The 17,710-nt window shown below is 46.4% G+C and overlaps 1 protein-coding gene across 3 annotated transcripts in view; it reads left to right on the forward strand.

Annotated features, from left to right (window-relative positions):
* The window catches only part of SERGEF (secretion regulating guanine nucleotide exchange factor), a 234,558-nt gene extending 218,763 nt beyond the window's left edge, over window positions 1–15,795 (forward strand). The window contains exon 12 of one of the 3 annotated variants that reach the window (XR_004436276.1): window positions 15,430–15,550. Coding sequence is in view for 1 of the 3 variants with exons in the window: in XM_033208195.1 (XP_033064086.1) it covers window positions 15,430–15,758 (329 nt within the window). In the remaining 2 variants the exon portion in view is untranslated. Of the gene's footprint in view, window positions 1–15,429 lie in introns of all 3 variants that reach the window. The other 2 variants (XM_033208197.1, XM_033208195.1) reach the window with 2 other exon arrangements.
* The last annotated feature ends 1,915 nt before the right edge of the window (window positions 15,796–17,710 follow it).

The following is a 17,710-nucleotide window of genomic DNA, read 5'->3' on the forward strand; positions in this document are numbered from 1 at the left end:
AGATGGTCATCGGGCCACTATTTGAAAAATAGTGTTCTACCTCAGAGTTGGAGATTGCAAGACCCAAGGAGAAGTAGGAATTAGCCTTGGTCATACAATCCTGTAGGAACACAGGCCCCACTAGGTTTCTGATCCTTGGGTACCTTATCCACTGCCTTTCCCCTGTACCACAACTGCAACTGTGCCAGAAAACAAATGACACAGCAGAGAATAACAAAATGGTTTCCATAGCAATGCTTAGTGGCTTGTGCCTGTCGGGACGCTTCAGACAAACACTAATCTGAACCCTCAGCTAGAACTTGTATGAAATGTTACCTACTTGTTCCATGCAAGGGGTCCATGGAGATGGGAAGAAGGAGAAGGGATGACACAATTTTTCCCTGTGCCCCTGTATTGGACGATTTTCCCAGATTTACTAATAGCTAGCCTCAAGGTAGACCAGATCGAGGAAGGCTGAGAAGTAGATCCTGGGCAGGAGGTGTGGGCAATCCCAGCAGCAGAGGGGAAGATGGGGAAGGGAACAAGTGTCCAGTGAGCATGTGTCACGTGATGGAGTCTGTGCTGGGCACTTTACATGTTCGTTTAGAAAAAGGCAAGGAAAAGATGATTGTCCTTATTTATAGATGAAGAAACCAAGAATTAGGTATATACAGTAGGTGGCAGAGGCAAGATCAAATCCAGGCCTGTCTGGCTCCAAAAGTACTGAGCAGCAACAACTCTTTCCCAGTTCTCTGACCCACTGGGTGAGAACTTGAGATATGTACTGCCCAGCTGGCTTTCCTTCATTTCAGGAGGCAGAGGGTCAGCCTACAGGCAGATGGATGGGTGCTCATTTGAAGAGCTGGGATGGACTAGGCTAGGCTACGCCTGCCAGGACAGGGTTGATCCTAGAGCTGGAGGTGGTCTGTTCAACCCCTAGCTCTAATAACGCCCTTCCTCCATAACTGAGGCTGCAGCTGCCCTACAAAATGCCTTCAGCATGGGCTACCCTAACTGCCCTGCCACATGTGTGGGTGTGCACACACAATATAGCAGTTGCTTCGGATTGATGATCCCAGTGGATGCTCTGCCCAGCACTTTGATTTGGGTTCCCCTCAAGGGAATGAGCCCCTCCGGGGGCAAGTGACAGCTGTTCATTGCTAAAATAAATATTTATTGAGCACCTTTTATATACCCATACCTTTTCTAAGTGCTGGAAATACAGCAGTTGAATAAAATGAAATGTTTGCTCTCATAGAGCTTTTCATTCTGGTGGAGAAACAGACAAACAAAAGTATATGATAGGGTATTAGTGCTGGGAAGGAAAATTAAGCAGTGTAAAGAGATGGAAGGATGAAATTGGGTGATCAGGGAAGGCCCTCTAAGAAAGTGCCATTTGAATGATGCCCTGGTTGAAGGGAGGGAGGGAGGGAGCCTTATGGTTATCTGGGGTGGAGGGTTCCAGGCAGAGGGAACAGCTGGCGCAAAGGCTAAAGCTGGAAGCATGACTGGCCAGTTGGAGGAAGAGCAAGGAGACCAGTGTGGCTGAAGACGAGTGGATTAGAAGAGGTGAGGATGAGAGTGGCAGCAATGGGCATCAGAGAGGTAGCTGGGACCAGATGGTATAGGACCTTATAGGCTAAGGTCTAGGCTTGGGATTTTCTTCTGAGCTAGAATGCCATTGAACGGTTCACACTCTGAGACAAATGTGCCTCGCCTCAGCCTCAAAGTTTCTAGCCCCCTTGTCTGGGAGGGGAATCTGCCACTTGGGGCTGAGCCCACAGGAGGCTGAATAGTCCCAGGTGGAGACATGTATAGTCTTGTAGGGAGGGAGCCCAGTGGAACTCACCAGGCTTCCTTATCTTCATTTGTATATTTATTCTTAGAACCAATGCTTAAGGGTCTTTCAGGGCTGCCTCATTTTTGGGTGGCCTCCTACTACCTGGGAATTAGACGTCCCAAAGAGAGTCTGGCTGCAGGGTCTCATGCAAACACTGCATCCTCTGGGAATGCCACTGCTCCTGCTGACACCCTGCTTTGAGAGAGGAGCTCTGTGCCTGGATTTCCCAGCCCAGCAGTCCTGGCAGCTCACCAGGGTTAGAGAAGAATGCTACTTCCAATGGGACCAGTAGGAGAACTTGGGCCGGTGGTTATAATTATCTGAAATGGTAATTTTCCTTTCAAATATTATGTGTTTTTTTATGAAGTAGGGACATTCACAAAGGCAATTTATATTTATTAGCCCATGTAGTATGTATGCATCCCAGTCACGCACTTCATTCAAGAAAAAACAAAAACAGAAGCTATAATTTAGAGTGATAAAGGCACCAAATTAGGCCCCATTGAACCATAAGCACAGTGTTACCTCTTGAGCTGCCCGCTGCTCACCTGGTAGCTCCTACCATTTGTCATTCACACGGTTTCCCAGGTCTCAGGTTTATCATCTCTTAGGCTCACCAGAGGTCTGTATTTGGGGAATACATTCATTCATTCATGTCTAATAGGCACTTACATCTTAAAATGTCCAAAACAGAACTCTTGATTTTCTCCCCCAAGCCTATCCTTCAGGCCTCCTCAGCTTCATAAATGGCACTACCATCCACTCATTGCTCAAGGAATCAGTTTTAATTCCTATCTCTCTGTTTGTATAATCTATCAGCAGGTCCTAGAAATCCTATCTCCAAAACAGTTTATAAATCTATCCATTTTTCTCTGTCCCCACTGCTACCAGCCTACTTCGAGCCACCTTCATGCACTACCTGGTCCTCTGCAATGCAGTAGCCTCCTAAATCTGCTCCCTACATTTTGCCTTTGTAATCCAGCCTTCAGAGAGCAGCCTTTTCAAATGTAAATCAGAATTTGTCATTCCCTGCTTAAATCCTTCCCTAGCTTCTCAGCATTCTCAAACTTCTAACTCTTCACCTGGCATCTCAAGGCTCTGCTTCCCCTTAAATTTTAAGGCCTGCCTCCTCCTTGGCTTACTTGGCCCCAGACACACGTAGTCATCCTCCTTGCTATATCTGCAACTGGCAAAACGCCTTCCTTCTTCCAGCCTTTGTATTGTCATTTCTTCTGCCTGCCAAGTTCTTCCCACAGGTATGGCTGGCTCCTTCTTGTCCTTCAGGTCACAACTCAGGGGCCACATAATTGGGGAGGACTTCCCGACTACCTGCCCTTCTAAATTGTATCACTATTTTTTTGTATAACTGTTATTACTAGCTGCATTCTGTTGACTTGTATGCCTACTTGCTTGTTGTTTCCCCCATTAGAGTGTAAGCCCCTTGAGGACAGGGACCTTGTGTGTTGTTTGGTGCTGTATTCTCTGCAACTGCTTGAATATTATAGGCACTCTATAACTATTCATCCACTCATTTATTCTGCAACTCTGGCAGATGAAAAGATAAATAAGTAGGCAAAACACAGAGGATTTTTAGGGCAGCAAAACTATTCAGTATGACATTATAATTAGGTGGATCCATGTCATTATTCATTTGTCAAAACCCGTAAAATGTACAATACCAAGATCATCCATAATGTAAACCACCCACTTTGAGCACTAATGGTGTGTCAGTGGTGCAGGATGTTGGTGGGGAAGGCTGTGAAGTAAGTAGAGGCAGGAAGTATTATGGGAACTGTCCATACTTTCTGCTTAATTTTATTATGAACCTATATTTTCTCTTAAAAAATAGCCTATTTAAAAGGAAAAAAAATTGATTAATATGTATTAAAAGTATTAACCCATTAGTTTTTTCCTATTTTGTACTGTAATAATGTTTATTGACATAAAGTTTAATAAAATTTTGCTGTTTAGAAAAAAAAATGATAAATAAGAGACTCTCTTCCCTTGGGGGTTTGATCCGTCTCAGGAATTAGCCACTCTCTGGTCTTTCTCAGCAAATCTTTCCAGGACCTCATCTCCCTGCACTGTCACTGTGGGATGGATGCTCAGCTCTCCAACCCAGCACTTGGGCTTTGTGGGAGCCTAGTTGATGTGTACAAAATGAATTGAACTGAATTGGGCATAGCACCAGACACAGACCAGATACTAAGTAGGTATAATATTTATTCAGTGATTGGAACCTCTAGGGAGAATTCTGTCTCAGGTTTGTGTCATCTGTCCCCATGTGAACTCTAGTACCCTAATCTTCCTGCATGTGGATTCTTCTGGACTTGCCACTGGATTCCAGAGCAGACCTTGTTACTACCACCTCCACTATTCCCCTAATTCCCTAGCTTCCTCTTCTGCACACTGGTGATTCCCAAACAGGCTTGAGGAGAGCAATGTAAGGAGGCTCTGGTGGTGACCAGGCTTCAGAAATGGCAACAGTGCAGCTGCTCCTGGGCCCAGAGTGGCATCCGTTCCTCCACCCCTCTGCTAGTGCCCCTCGGAGATTGGCATGTTCATTTAATAAGATGACTTTTAATGGAAACAACCTGAAAGTTCCAGCCAGGTCTAAAACACCAGCATGCGGGCAGGCCAGGTGAAAGATAGGAGAACAGGTCCTCCAGAAACTATTTAGGAGTATATACAGGCCCGTAGGTTCAGCAAGGGGAAGTGGACTTGGCCTTCAAAGCAGCAAATGTGGCCTCAGGCTAAGCTAACAGAGGTGGAGCCTCGGGGACTGTGTGTGCATCTTGGTGGGCTCTTCATCTCTGGACCTCAGCCAGCTCTGGGCACCATACTTCTAGAGGGATGATGATGACTGAGAACCTGCTGAGGGGGCCCTGGTATGCCATGGAGACAAGCTACCAGGTCATACAGAGGGAGGAGGTATCACCAGGAGTGAAGAAATCTTAAGAGGACAGGAGAGCAACACCTGAAGGGATTCAAATCTGACGGTGCTGTGTGCATGCCCTTACTGGTCCATCTGCCAGGGCCACTTTTCTTTTGGCAGCACCAGGCTCCACAGCAGACCTGCTGGTCCACAGCCTCGTTCTTATACCACGTCACAGGGTGTGCTTGCTTCTGGACCTCTCCCAGCCTGTTTCCTCATCCACAGAGCGTGACCAAAATACCTTCTTTCCAGAGCTGTTCAATGAGATGGGTGATACAAAAGCCCATAACGCCATATGTGATCATAGTAGGCCCTCAAGAGGGTTAGTTTCTCTCTCTGCCCCCTCTCCCAAAGCGGCCAATAAGCCCAGAAAGCCAGCAGTTCTGAGAGAACACAGAATTCAGAAAGACAGTCTGTAGGGAGGATTTCAGTTGTTTATAAAACAGGCCAACATGTTTCCACCTTGTAAGTTCTAAATCCGTCATCATAGCTCCCTAGATCTAAGAATAGTCACCCACTGGAGCCAACGTGCCACAGCACGCTCTCACTGCAGGTGACTGAGGAAATGCGTCCACAGCAGCCTCAGCAGCCTTCTACTCCTGGGGCTGGGGGTAAGGAGGGCTGGCCTCTGCCTGTCCCAGCTTGGCTGTTTCTGAACCGCACCCAAATGCAGTTTTCTCTTCCATGCAATGTTGATCCAACACCTGCCTCACTGGGCTGCTGTCAGATGAGGTGCCTGCAGTGATGCCAGGGGATGGTTGAGAGCAGCAGGGAGGTAGACCAGTGGGGACCTTTGCCATGGCATTGCCCCACTGTGGGCCTCAATTTCCTCCTATGTAAAGGGAAAGTGATTGACAGAGAGAACTGGGTAACCTTTTGAGCAATGGGGTTCTAGAAGAAGTTCCAGAGCAATCCTAGCCTTGCAGCTTAGAACCCATTAATTCGACACACTTATTTATCACTTGAACCAAGGCCTTTCTTTTGTCTGGTTTGAAGGAGCCAGCCTGGGGAGCGTGTATCTGCCCACTCTACTCTTCTGTGTCCACCTTCCTTCTCTTTCTTATACACTTCCATGTCCACTCACACCACCACACAAGTTCTCCAGGATTGGAAGGACTTTTGGTTTGTCTCAGCCCAGCCTCTGCCCACTGTGGGACTGCCCTGGGAGCTCAGGACCTCTGACAGAGCACCAGCTATGTTCCAGAGCAGTCTTCCAGTCATTGCAGTGTTCTTCCTGATAGCGAGCTACAATCGCCATGCCCATGGCTGCTTCTTCCCACATCCATGGGTTCTCTTTTGGCCCGTAAGAGAGAACAAGCAGCTCCATTCTCTCACTAGCCATTCATTCATTTGTCCTTCCATTCACACAACAGCATTGAGCGCTAACATATGCCAAGCACTGTTTCAGGTACTGGGATATAGCAGCAAACAAAACAGAGTACCCACTCTCAAAGAGGTTGTGTTTGGTTAGGAGAGAGAGATAATAAAATAAATAAACTGTAAAAAAATGAAGAAAAATAAAGCAGATGAAGAGATAGAGACAGGAGTAAGGGTAGACTGCTATTTCATGTAGAGTTATCAGAGAAGGCCTCTCAAATAAGGTGGGACTTTAACAAATACCTGAACAACATGAAGGAGTGAACCTGTAGCTATCAGGGCCAAGAGCACTCCAGATAGCAGGAACAACAAGTGCAAAGGTCCTGAGGCAAGTAGTGTTTGAGGTACAGTAAGAAAGTCAGTGTCCCTATGGTGATGTTAACAGAGTGGATCATGATAGAACGTGATGTCAGAGAAGGAGCTGGAGACCAGCTGTTGTTTATTCTGAGTAAGAGGAGAAGCCCCTGAAGGATTCTAAACAATGCAGTGCTTTGTCTGACATAGGTTTTAACACAATCACTCAAGTTGCTGTGTGGAGAATAGAACATACAGGGAAACAGAGGCAGCAGAGAGACCAGTTGGGCAGCCCTTGAGGGGTGATGGGGCCGGTAAGATGTGGCCAGATCCTGGCTGTATTTTGCACATTACCTTCCCAAAACCCTCTTTCCACAGGCCCTCCCCTTTTCTTACCTGGTGGACAGCCACAGCCTCCTTGCTGGCCTCCTTGCCTCCAACCCTCACCCCTCCATCTGTTCCTCTTACCTCATTCTCAGGGCTGCTGTGGATCTTGGTGAGAAGGGGACCCTAGGCCTGTGTGCTTTCCCACATACAGCCTTCTCTGAAGCAATGTGGGCCACAAACCCAAAACATCCCCAGAGTAATTCTGTGGGTGAACAGCCCCACTTCTTGATTCTGGAATAGCTTCTTCCTGCTGCCTCAGTTCCTGCCTCGAGGGTATCCTTGGCCCTGGGGAGTGATGGATGGACTAATTCCTGAAAGGGCCTGTCTTAGTCCATGTTTTGCTGCTATAACAGAATACCACAGACTGGGTAATTTATAAAGAAAGAGGTTTATTTAGCTCAATAAATGGTTCTGGAGGCTGGGAAGTCCAAGATCACAGGGCCACATCTGGGGAAGACCTTCTTGCTGCATCGTAACATGGCAAAAGGGCAAGCAAACATTCAAGACAGAGAGAAAAAGAGACCAAACTCCACCATAATTAGCCCATTCCCACAGTGGCAGCATTCATCCATTCATGAAGGCAGAGTCCCCATGACCTAATTCTCTCTTAAAGGCCCCAGTTCTCAACACTGTTGCACTGGGGATTAAGTTTCCAACACCTGTGCTTTTGGGGACACACTCAAACCATAGCAGGGCCCAACACTGACAGCGCCTGTGTCCTCCGCCCGGCCCAATAGGACCACCATCCTCATAGCCATTCTCATGGCCGTTCTCTGCATGGCCTCCTGGGTCAGTGTCTCCTAGGTCATCCTCTCCTCTATGCTACCCCTCTGTCCCTTAGAAATATTATTATTTTTTAAGTCATCATCTGTGTTATTGTTTTTTAAAATATTTGAACAAAACAGAAAATGAGGGTCACCCTTCCCCCATTTCCCCCTCTCTTCCTCAGAGACTGTTCTCAGTTTGATTTGTACATATAAAAATATATAGGGGCTTTACATAACTTTATGTTAAAAAGAAGTTTTAATATATAAGGACCCTGGTCTGAAGGGGGCTCTGGCTTTTTGAAATAATCTTCTATTGATGAATATTCTTGGGGCCCCCCGGTCTTTTGCAGTTGCAAATGGTGCTACAGTAAACACCACTGTCCATGCTCCCTTGTGTACACATGCCATCATTTCCCATAATTGTCTTTTCCCACGGCTGTCTTCCTCAGTGGATGGGGACCCTGAGGGCACAAACTGAATTTTCCTCTTCTCTGGGTCTTGTGTGCAGCACAAGTCCTAAACCAGAAAAGGCACCCACATGATGAAATAAATGGACTCAGGTTGGGCAAGAGCATGGCAATGTGAACAGCCTGGGTGAATTCAGGGAGCCGACAGCAAGCCTGTGGGGCTGGAACACTGAGTTGGGAATAGGAGTGATCATGCCAAGATGAACAGACTACCGAGGGGCCTTGGGAGCCAGCTAAGGGGCCTGGACTTGGTCTCATAGGTGCTGTGGAGACAGAAAATTTTCCATGGGAGGACCTAGTCCAGACTGCGTTTCTGCCTGATTTCTCCTTTACACCAGCTGCCTCAGCGTAAAGGATAAAGTAGCAGTTGCAATTGTCTGGGCAAGGGAGGTGAGGACCTGATCCCCTTTTTCCATCCTGCTATTGCCATCTAGACCCAAAGCACTTCAGGAGGTCCCACTTCTGGGATTCCTCATTCCCCATTCCTCACAGCAGGACCCTAGGGACCATTCCACCAGTTGCTGCCAAAAGGATGAGATCCCTATGAGCTTGGGTGGCTAAACACTTGGAAGTGTCTCCCAAACTTACCCTGCTCCAAGGCCCACCCCATCCTTCCTGACATCTACCAGAATCCAGGGCCCTCCTCTCTATGAGGGCGCTCAAACCTCACCCCTCCTCTCCATCAGCCTGGTAGTACAGAAGAGCAGTCCTGACTGTTGGTCTAGGCCTATGCGTGCTCTTGGACAGGAGGAGACAACATGGACCATTAGCTACCTAATTTCTTGTGCCCATCTCTCCCTCCTCTTCCCACTGCCCAGCAGATGCAGAAGGGGGCAGGGCTTCAGCCCCAGTGCCCACAGGGCTCAGGGGAATTTCTGCTCCTCTGCATAGTGTCTTTCTCTCGCCAGCTGCAGTTGCCTTCCATTACTTCCTGTGTTCCCATAGGTGGCCTATTACTCTGTACCTTTTCTTAACTACCTGAGAAGCAGTGTTTTTGCCAGAGAGAACAGTATAATATTAAGTAGAAGAGGGCCTGGAGCCAAACTGTCTGGGTTCGAATCCAGCTCTGCCTCTTGTTACCTTGCACGGTTCACGTCATCTCTCTGCAAAATGGGGATAATATTAGATGGCACTTCATAGGTTTGTTGTGAGGATTCAGTGAATGAATACTTGCAAAGTGCTTATCACAGGGTCTGGCATATACCAAGTATTCAATGATTCTGTTACCATTTTCACATGCTTTGGAACTAGCGAAGGAGCCTGAGATTTGGGAGTCCTGGATTCTAGTCCTGACTAGAATAGCTGTGTGACTGTAGAAAGTTATTTTACCTCTTGAGCCTGGTTCTTCATCTGTGAAATGGAAGTAGTAATACCTCCGAGGGTTGCTGTGGAAATTAAGGTGACATTTTTATGAAACTGAGAAGCACCATCCCTAGGTTGCAGCCCTCATCCTCATGGTCAGAGGTAGTGGCTACAACTCCAGCTATCACATCCACGTTCCCAGTGACAGGATGAAGGAGGGACAAAGAAGGAGGAGCAAAGAGCGTATGCCACCTGTCTTTTAAGGAAAAGTCCCATAAGCAGTTACAGAACATTTCAGCTTGACCCTCATGATCACACCTAGCTGCAAGAAAGGTTGGGAAATGTCTTGATTCTGTGGTTCAGGAGACAACCAGGAGGCTCTGTACACATGCTCAGATGTTTATTCCTCCTTGGCAAGGTCCTCCAGCAGAAATGCTGCCCCCTTCCTAGCACTGGGCTGCAGTCCCAGCACCATACGGCCCTGTGAGGACTTAGTTGCCAAGAAGCTCAGGCAGGTGCCACAGACCCGAACAGATTTGAGTATTGTGTCCAGCTTGTGCCAGGGACCCTGCCAGACCCGAGGTTCCGTTGCTTGCAGGGCTCTTAGGCTGACACAAGTGTGGTGGGCTGTGAGCTCCATCACTCGTCACAGCCTAGATTGAGCCCTGTGAGCAGGGGGCCTGAATTCCAAGGGCCTAGGGAATCCCTCTGTAAATACGGGGCTCTCCACCCAAGGCTCAGCCATGTGCCCCGGGACCAGTAAACCAGGTGGGATTCCAGTGTCTTCGAGGACATGACAAGCGCCAAGCACACTGCAGAGAGCCCTCTGTAAAGCCAGGAATCATCCTCTAACTTACCTGTTTTGAAAACTGGACATTCCATGTTCCATGTAGCTTAGGGAGAGGCTTTCTGTGGGCCACTCTCCTTCCTCTTACTTCTGTGTGAGAACAGCCTGCACAGTAGCATCTTGCTGCGTCTGGAGGGCCTTGCCAGCTTCATTGTGCCCCTGAAAAGGTGGCCCTAAGTGAGGTTAAGGGGTGAATGAAACCTATTCTAAAATGCTAGAGGAGCTTATTACTGAAAGATGTCCTGCTGCAAGTCCTTCTGTTAAGGGGATAACCAATCCTTTGCTTTCTGAGTTCAGCATCCTGGCTTTTTTTTTTTTCTATAGGCTTGTTTAAAGTGTCTGGAAACCCCAAACTTCCTATCATTCTACTCTAGACCTTCTCATCTGCTGCTGCCCCTCCATCTCCTCTGTGCTGTTTGCCACTGGTGTGGCCCTTGCCTTTTCCTTCTCTTCCCATGGTCTGCTTTCCACATGGGTTTGAACTGTCACTGTGTCGGGCATGGTACTGGGGCATTGCTCCTCCTCCTGGCAACCCTGTGAAGTCAGTGGGGACCTACGTACCATTATCACACGGTTGTGTGGTAAAGTGGGACCCAGGACAGAATAGCAGAGTCCGTAGGCCATAGTCTGTAATATGTGTACAGCAGGGGTTGGCAAACTATGACCAGATTTGACTTGTAGCCTCATTTTGTGTGATGCTGCAAGCTAAGAATGGTTTTTAAAGGGTTATCAAAAAGAATACATGACAGAGACCTAACATGGCCCACAAACCTAAAATATGTCCTATCTGCCCTTTATAGAATAATCTTGGCAAGCCCTGGGATAGAACATGCAGACTTTAGCACAGATTCTGGGGCCATCCTGCCTGGATTCTAGAGCCTCTGTTTTATTCTCTGTAAAATGAGAATAATCAGTAAATTGTGGCTGCCTCACATGGTTGTTAGAATTAAATGAGATGAAGTACACAGAGCACCTAACCCAAAGTCAAGCTTTCTTTGGAAGTACTGTGGGGGGATATTACTGGGCCTTTACCAGGCTGCTCGACCCAGTGGGCATGAAAATCCTGGCTCTAGGCCTTTGGCTACCCCGGTCCCAGGCGAAGCTTCCTCAGAGTGCGTTCCTTTTGGCTGGAGGAGAGGGACCTGCCAGCTTCCCACTGTGCTGTGTCCTGCTGGTAGGTCAGCTCTGCCTTCCTCCCACCCCCATCCCTGCTGACGGTCAGCTGGTGCCACTCACCAGGGCCGGGCACAAAGCCCATACCAGGTGCCGAACTAGGCCCAAAGGTACCAAGCCTCTTCCACTCTCCCTATCTCGTGCCTCAGCTCAACCTGGCTGGAACTCCTGCTTAACTGTAGGAGATGTGGCCTGGGGTTCATCCTCTCTGTATGCGCTTCCGCGTTTGTGGGCCAAACAGGCAGACATCTGTGTTTCCCTAAACCCAAACTTTTGGCCAGTGATTGCCTTCCTACTAAGGCAACGGGAAGGGAAGGGTAATCCTGGGGCCCAGTCAGCCACCCTCTTGATAGAGTGGTCTGCAAAACAAGTTTTCAATGGATAATGAGTTAAATGTAAAGAAGATTTAAAAATTCAAATCATTGACATATCAAAAAGAAGTTTTTACTGCGTAGACCCATACACTTATCAAAAGACTGAAAACAAAATTTTAAGTCAAACTGAGAAAAAAATAGTAATGCTAAATATAGCAGAGAAAGAACTTATATTCTTAAAATCAAAGTCTTTTAAACAACAAAGCTCTTAATAGGTAACAACAACGATTACAAACATTTCTGTAGTACTGTGTGACAGGCACCATTCTGACTATTTTGCATATACTCTGCTTACTCATTTAACCCTTGTAAACAACTCTAATAAGGTGTTACTGTCCCCATTTAACAGACGAGAGAACTGAGATATAGAAAAGCTAAGTAACTTGCCTGAAGCGGCACAACTAATAAGTGGCGAAGCTGGGATTTGAATGCAGTCCATCTGGCTCTTGGGCCTAAGTACTTAAACTCTTCTGTACTAACCAGGAAAAAGATATGAAGCAGATAGTACACAAAGGAGGAAATATAAATATCTGATAAACATTAGAATTATTTTTCTATTTCAATGGTAGTCCAAAAAGTACATGTTAAAACAAGAGATACCATTTTTTGTCTACAAATTAGGAAAATCTTTCAACATTATAATAGTATTAAGTACCTGCAATGCTGGAGTGACAGAGACTCTCACAGATTGCTGAAGTTATATGCAAGTAGCCTTTCTGAAAAGTATTCTGGCAGTACTCAAAACAGTACTCAGGCGTCTCAAAAATGCCTATACTCTTTGACCAGGAATTCCCATTCTAATAATCTAATTTGAGAAAATAATTAGAGACAGACAAAGACTCATGCATAAAGATGTTCATAGCAATGCTATATAAAAAATGACAAATTAGAAACAATCTATGGATCTGATAATAGAATGCAGGTTAAGTAAATTGTTTAATCTTCATAATAGGCAATTAGGCAGCCATTATAAATAAATTTGTATAACAAAAGACACCATAAACAAAGTAAAGAGATACACCACAGACTTCTGGAAGAAGATACTTCCAATGCACATAACAACAAAGAATCAGAAAAACAAAATAATACACAGAGAATACCTGCAAATCAATAAGGAAAAGGCAAACAACCAAAGAACAAAACAGACAAAGAATGTATGTAGACAATTCACAGAAGAGGCAACTTAAATGGATAATCAACATAAAGCGCTACTGCTCCATCTCACTAGTAGTCAGGGAAATGCAAACTAATTGAATGTACTCATGAGAATGGCAAGAGTCTAAAGGTAAGATATAGGGAAGCAAATTGATATCTGTTGTTGATGAGAATATAAATGTCTAGTCATTGGAGAGATACTTGGCCATACCTACTAAAAGTACACATGCTTCCATATATACATGACTCACACATTCCCAGGGATCGCCCTGTACAAATGCCAGTTTGTACAAGGAGACAGGTTCAAAGACTTTCATTGCAATACTGTCTATGATAGCAACCATATTAGTATTGTTGTTGCATAATATTATATATTTTCAATTGTTGTATAATAAAACAGCAGCAATGATATTATTAAATAACTATCCATCAAAAGGGACATGGGTAAGTGAAATGCGATTTATATATAACGGGATACTATGCACAGTTAAAATGAAAATAACTGAACTAAATCTGTAACTACCAGCTCAGATAAATTTCAAAAACAATGATAAGTGTAAAGAGCAACTTGCAAAAAAAAAAAAAAAAAAAAAAAGCATATGTGAATGATTCTATTTGTGTAAGTCTTTAAAACAAACTAAAAAGATCACAATATTTAAGGATATAGCTATGTAGAAAAATAGAAAACAACCATGCAAATGATGTATACCAACTTCAAAATAGTGGTTACTTCTGGGAAGGAGGGTTGGATAGAGGGACAAGAATAGGAGGTGAGGCATAAACTGTATCTTTATGATTTTTTTTAAGAGAAGAGTTGAAGTAAATATGGCAAAATGTTAGCTAATGTTCTTAATCTGAGTGGAGATCTGCATCTTTCTATTAAATTATTTTCTGTTCTTTAATGCGTATTGAGAAGAAAATTATTTTTAATTTACTTTTTTGTTTGTTTGTTTTTGAGACAAAGTCTCGCTCTGTCACCTGGGGTAGAGTGCAGTGGCACAATCTTGGCTCACTGCAACCTCTGCCTCCTAGTTTCCAGCGATTCTCTTGTCTCAGCCTCCTGAGTAGCTGGGATTACAGGCATGCGCCACCATGCCTGACTAATTTTAATTTACTTTTTGAATAGTTTACATTCCATGGAGAAATAGTTGTGCTATAATGTTAGAAAGCGGGACAAACATATACAAATATTTATAAATTTCACAAATTAAAGGGTTGAAAGAGATATCCAAAATATTTCTAGTAGTGGGCAAGGGCAAGATTCTGCAAGTTTGCTTTTCCTTACACATCCATATTGTCCATTGTTTCCTTTCTTTTCTTTTGTTATGAAGATGTATTATTTTTACGTCCAGAAGATTTTTTTAAACAACCACAGAAAAACATGAGTGAGTTTAGACCCAAGGACAGTGTCTAAAACCTAGGAAGACGTGTTATGATTGGTGGGGTGTTGGAGTTACCTGGGCATGACTGTTGGCTTGGCCACTTTCTGACTGTATGAATTTGTTCATTCTTGTATCTATTCGGCAAACACCTATTGAGCACCAACCGTGTACCAGGCACTGTCCTAGAGATACAGCAGTGGAGAAACTATACACGCTTCGTCCCTCACCACAGAGTGCAGTCTAGTGAAGAGGGGACAGTAAACACATCACCACACAAATCATCCCTCACTGCAGAGTGCCAGGTCCTCCTGAGGGAAGAATACACGGGCAGTCATGAGAATCTTATTTGGATTGGGTGGCCGGGGACCCTGGCCTCTGAGCGACAACTGGAATGGAAAACATGAAGAGGTCTGGAAGCCCAGTAAACTGAAGGCTTTGAGAGATAGGAAGGCCTTACTGTACATATTTAAGGAACAGAAAGGAACAGAAAGAAAGCCAGGGTTCTAGATGCAAAGAAGAAGGGGAAGAGTTGTGCAAGTAAGGCCACAGGATAGTCAGGAGCCAGATCACTCAGACCTCACAGGCCAAGGGAAGACCTCCTAAAAGACCGTGGAAAGTCACTGAAGGGTTTTAGGCGCAGAGTGACACGTGATTAGATTTGCAGTAGTCGAAGATCGCCTTGATGCTCTTTGAAGATCAGGGTGGATGGAGTGAGCAGCTGGGTTGGTTAGTTGGCTATTGGCATGGTCCAGGTAGGAGAAATGGTGGCCTGGATCAGGCTGGAGCTGACTGAGGAGATGGAGAAATGTGGGGAAAGATTTGAGATGTTTTTGGAGGCAGAGTCAGTAGGTCTGGTGATGGATTATATGTGGTGGTGACAGTAGGGAAGGGCCAAGGAGGAAAGCTGCGCTTGGAACATGAGCAGTCGTGGGTTTTGTGGGAATGGGAAGCATGCCTTGGGGGTGGGAGGGCAGCCGCCCTCGGGGGAAGGGAGGAAAGTAGAGATGGGGAGCATGCCACCATGTGTCCTTAAGCTTTGGCGTCTTCCTGTGTGAACTGGGGTTTATGATGATACCTGTACCCTCAGGGTGAATTTTTCAGCCCTATTATCCAAAACCTATTCTACAGCAGTCTTCCCTCTCCTTCACAGGTGGAGTGTGTTACTCTTGGGGCTGGAATGAGCATGGCATGTGCGGAGATGGCACTGAAGCCAACATCTGGGCCCCGAAGCCGGTGCAGGCTCTGCTGTCATCATCAGGACTCCTTGTGGGCTGTGGGGCTGGCCACTCCCTGGCCCTCTGCCAGCTACCGGCTCACCCTGCATTGGTCCAGGACCCCAAGGTCACCTACCTTTCCCCAGATGCCACCGAGGACACTGAATCTCAGGAAGCCATGGACAAAGAGACAAACTGGAAGGAAAGACAATCAGAAACTTCAACCCAAAGCCAATCTGACTGGTCCAGAAATGGGGGACTGTGATAGAGAATCTTTAATAAAGTGGCTTTTCCCACCAAAAGCCTTCCCAGAGAATTGCTTTGTTGGGCTGTGGGGTTGGCCAAAGAAGGGCTCAGGAAGCAGTGATGGGTGGGCTGACCATAACCCAGAATGATGGCAGGCTGCTTGCCCAGTGCCTGGGGCTCAAGGAGACAGACATGCTTTCTACTCAGTAGAGGAGAATGAGGGATTAGGTCTTCACTAAAGATATGGAAAGCTAACACACCAGTAGGAAGGCTCTAGCCTGTCCCTGCCTGGTGGAGATAGAAAACCCAGTTCTATGTCCTTCATTATTTTGGCCCAGCAGCCTTCAATTCAGCAAAACAGAGGGTTCCTGGGCCATGCCTAGAGCAGCCCCCCCTGGAGTTTTATTTTAAGGCCCTGAGCACGTGGTTTTCTAGTTCAAGGATATCGAGGTACCCTGATCAGATGACTGGATACTTAAATAGGAAAGATCTCTTATCTTGGTGACTGGGGGCGAGGGAGAAGGTTCTGGAGTAGGGGTGGAGGGAAGTAGAGAGGTGTACGTGGAGGAAGAGTCAAGACTTCTGGGAAGACCCGGGAGAGGAAAACCCTAGGACAGACAAGAGAGGCTAGAACTGACGAAACTCTCAGATTTGTCTTCATCTGAGTCAGCCAGGATGCTGGAGCTTGTTTGTGTAACTATAATTGCTAAAATATACTGTTTCGGATGAGGGACAGGTCACAGCAGGAGAAGGGAAGTCTGTAGGGATAGCAACGTCAAAGACTCTGACCCCTGACCATCTGCCCCACCAAGCCCTAGCCTGTGCAGGAGGAGGGCCCTCAGGTAAGATGGAGACCAGGCTAGATCCCCATTCCCTGACTTCCCTGTGGCTCTGGGGGACATAGGACCTTTCTTTCTGCTGTGACTGGCAACAAGCCTTTTGCCAGAGGACCTCAGAGAATGGACTTTCTCTGGAGAACCATATGGCAGTGTCACCAGCTAGGCAGCCCAGGTCTGTGGCCCATCCCACACTGCCTGCTTGTGACTCAGAATGAGTCTGTTAGGGCTGGGCTGCAGTGGCTTCAAGTTACAAAATCCCAGGATACCAAAGTTAAAGGCCCTGGAAAGACCATCCAGCCTAGTGGCCGTCACGCTACATTCTTTAGAGTCCTGGGAGTCTCCTGAGAACTCAGTGGCCACCTTGTGGGTTAAGGAGGCCAGGTAGATAGAGGTACAGGTTCCCCTGTCCCACACACACACACATCTTATTCCAAACAGCTTTAGTTTTTCTCTATATTGGGCTTCACATAACATTTCGTTTGACAAGAGGTCCTTGAGAAAGTTTAAAAACCACTGATTTTATTCAACATTTTCATTTGTTCATGTGGGAAAATGGAGGCCAAAAGAGGGGAAGGGACCATCTGAAGGTCATAAACCTCACTACCAGGCCAGGGTCCTGATTGGGAAGTGACCCAGCTAAGTTCTTGAGTGAGACAAGAGTGTGATGGAGAGTAGCCCTGGGACCAGGAGTGAGTTCAGCTCAGACGAGGAGGATGAGGACAATCTTGAGCTTCCCAGGCCTGAACACAGAGACCACTGACAGCCACAGGCTGACCTTGAACATCATGCATGGAATCCTCCCAATATTGCACCAGAGAAATGTGGCTGCCCTGGCCAGAAAATCCCTTGGTTCCCCACCTCTCAGGACCAATAGAGGCCAGTACAGTCTCCAAGAACTTGAGGAATGGGAAGGATATCTCCATGCACTCGGAGCTTGATTTGCCAAGGTGACCAAACAAACCACAGAGATGGAGCAATCAGATGGCCCAGAGGTGACCCATATTGGAGCAAGCCCAAGGTCACTGGCCCGCCACCCACTGTCCTACAGGCCTGTATCAGGCCGGAAAGCAATCCCACACCAGATAGCACTCAGGCCCATACTACCTACATGGTTACCACTCACAAAGAACCA

The sequence above is a fragment of the Trachypithecus francoisi genome, unplaced genomic scaffold (genome assembly GCF_009764315.1).
Source record: "Trachypithecus francoisi isolate TF-2019V2 unplaced genomic scaffold, Tfra_2.0 Lachesis_group8, whole genome shotgun sequence".
NCBI lineage: Eukaryota > Metazoa > Chordata > Mammalia > Primates > Cercopithecidae > Trachypithecus > Trachypithecus francoisi.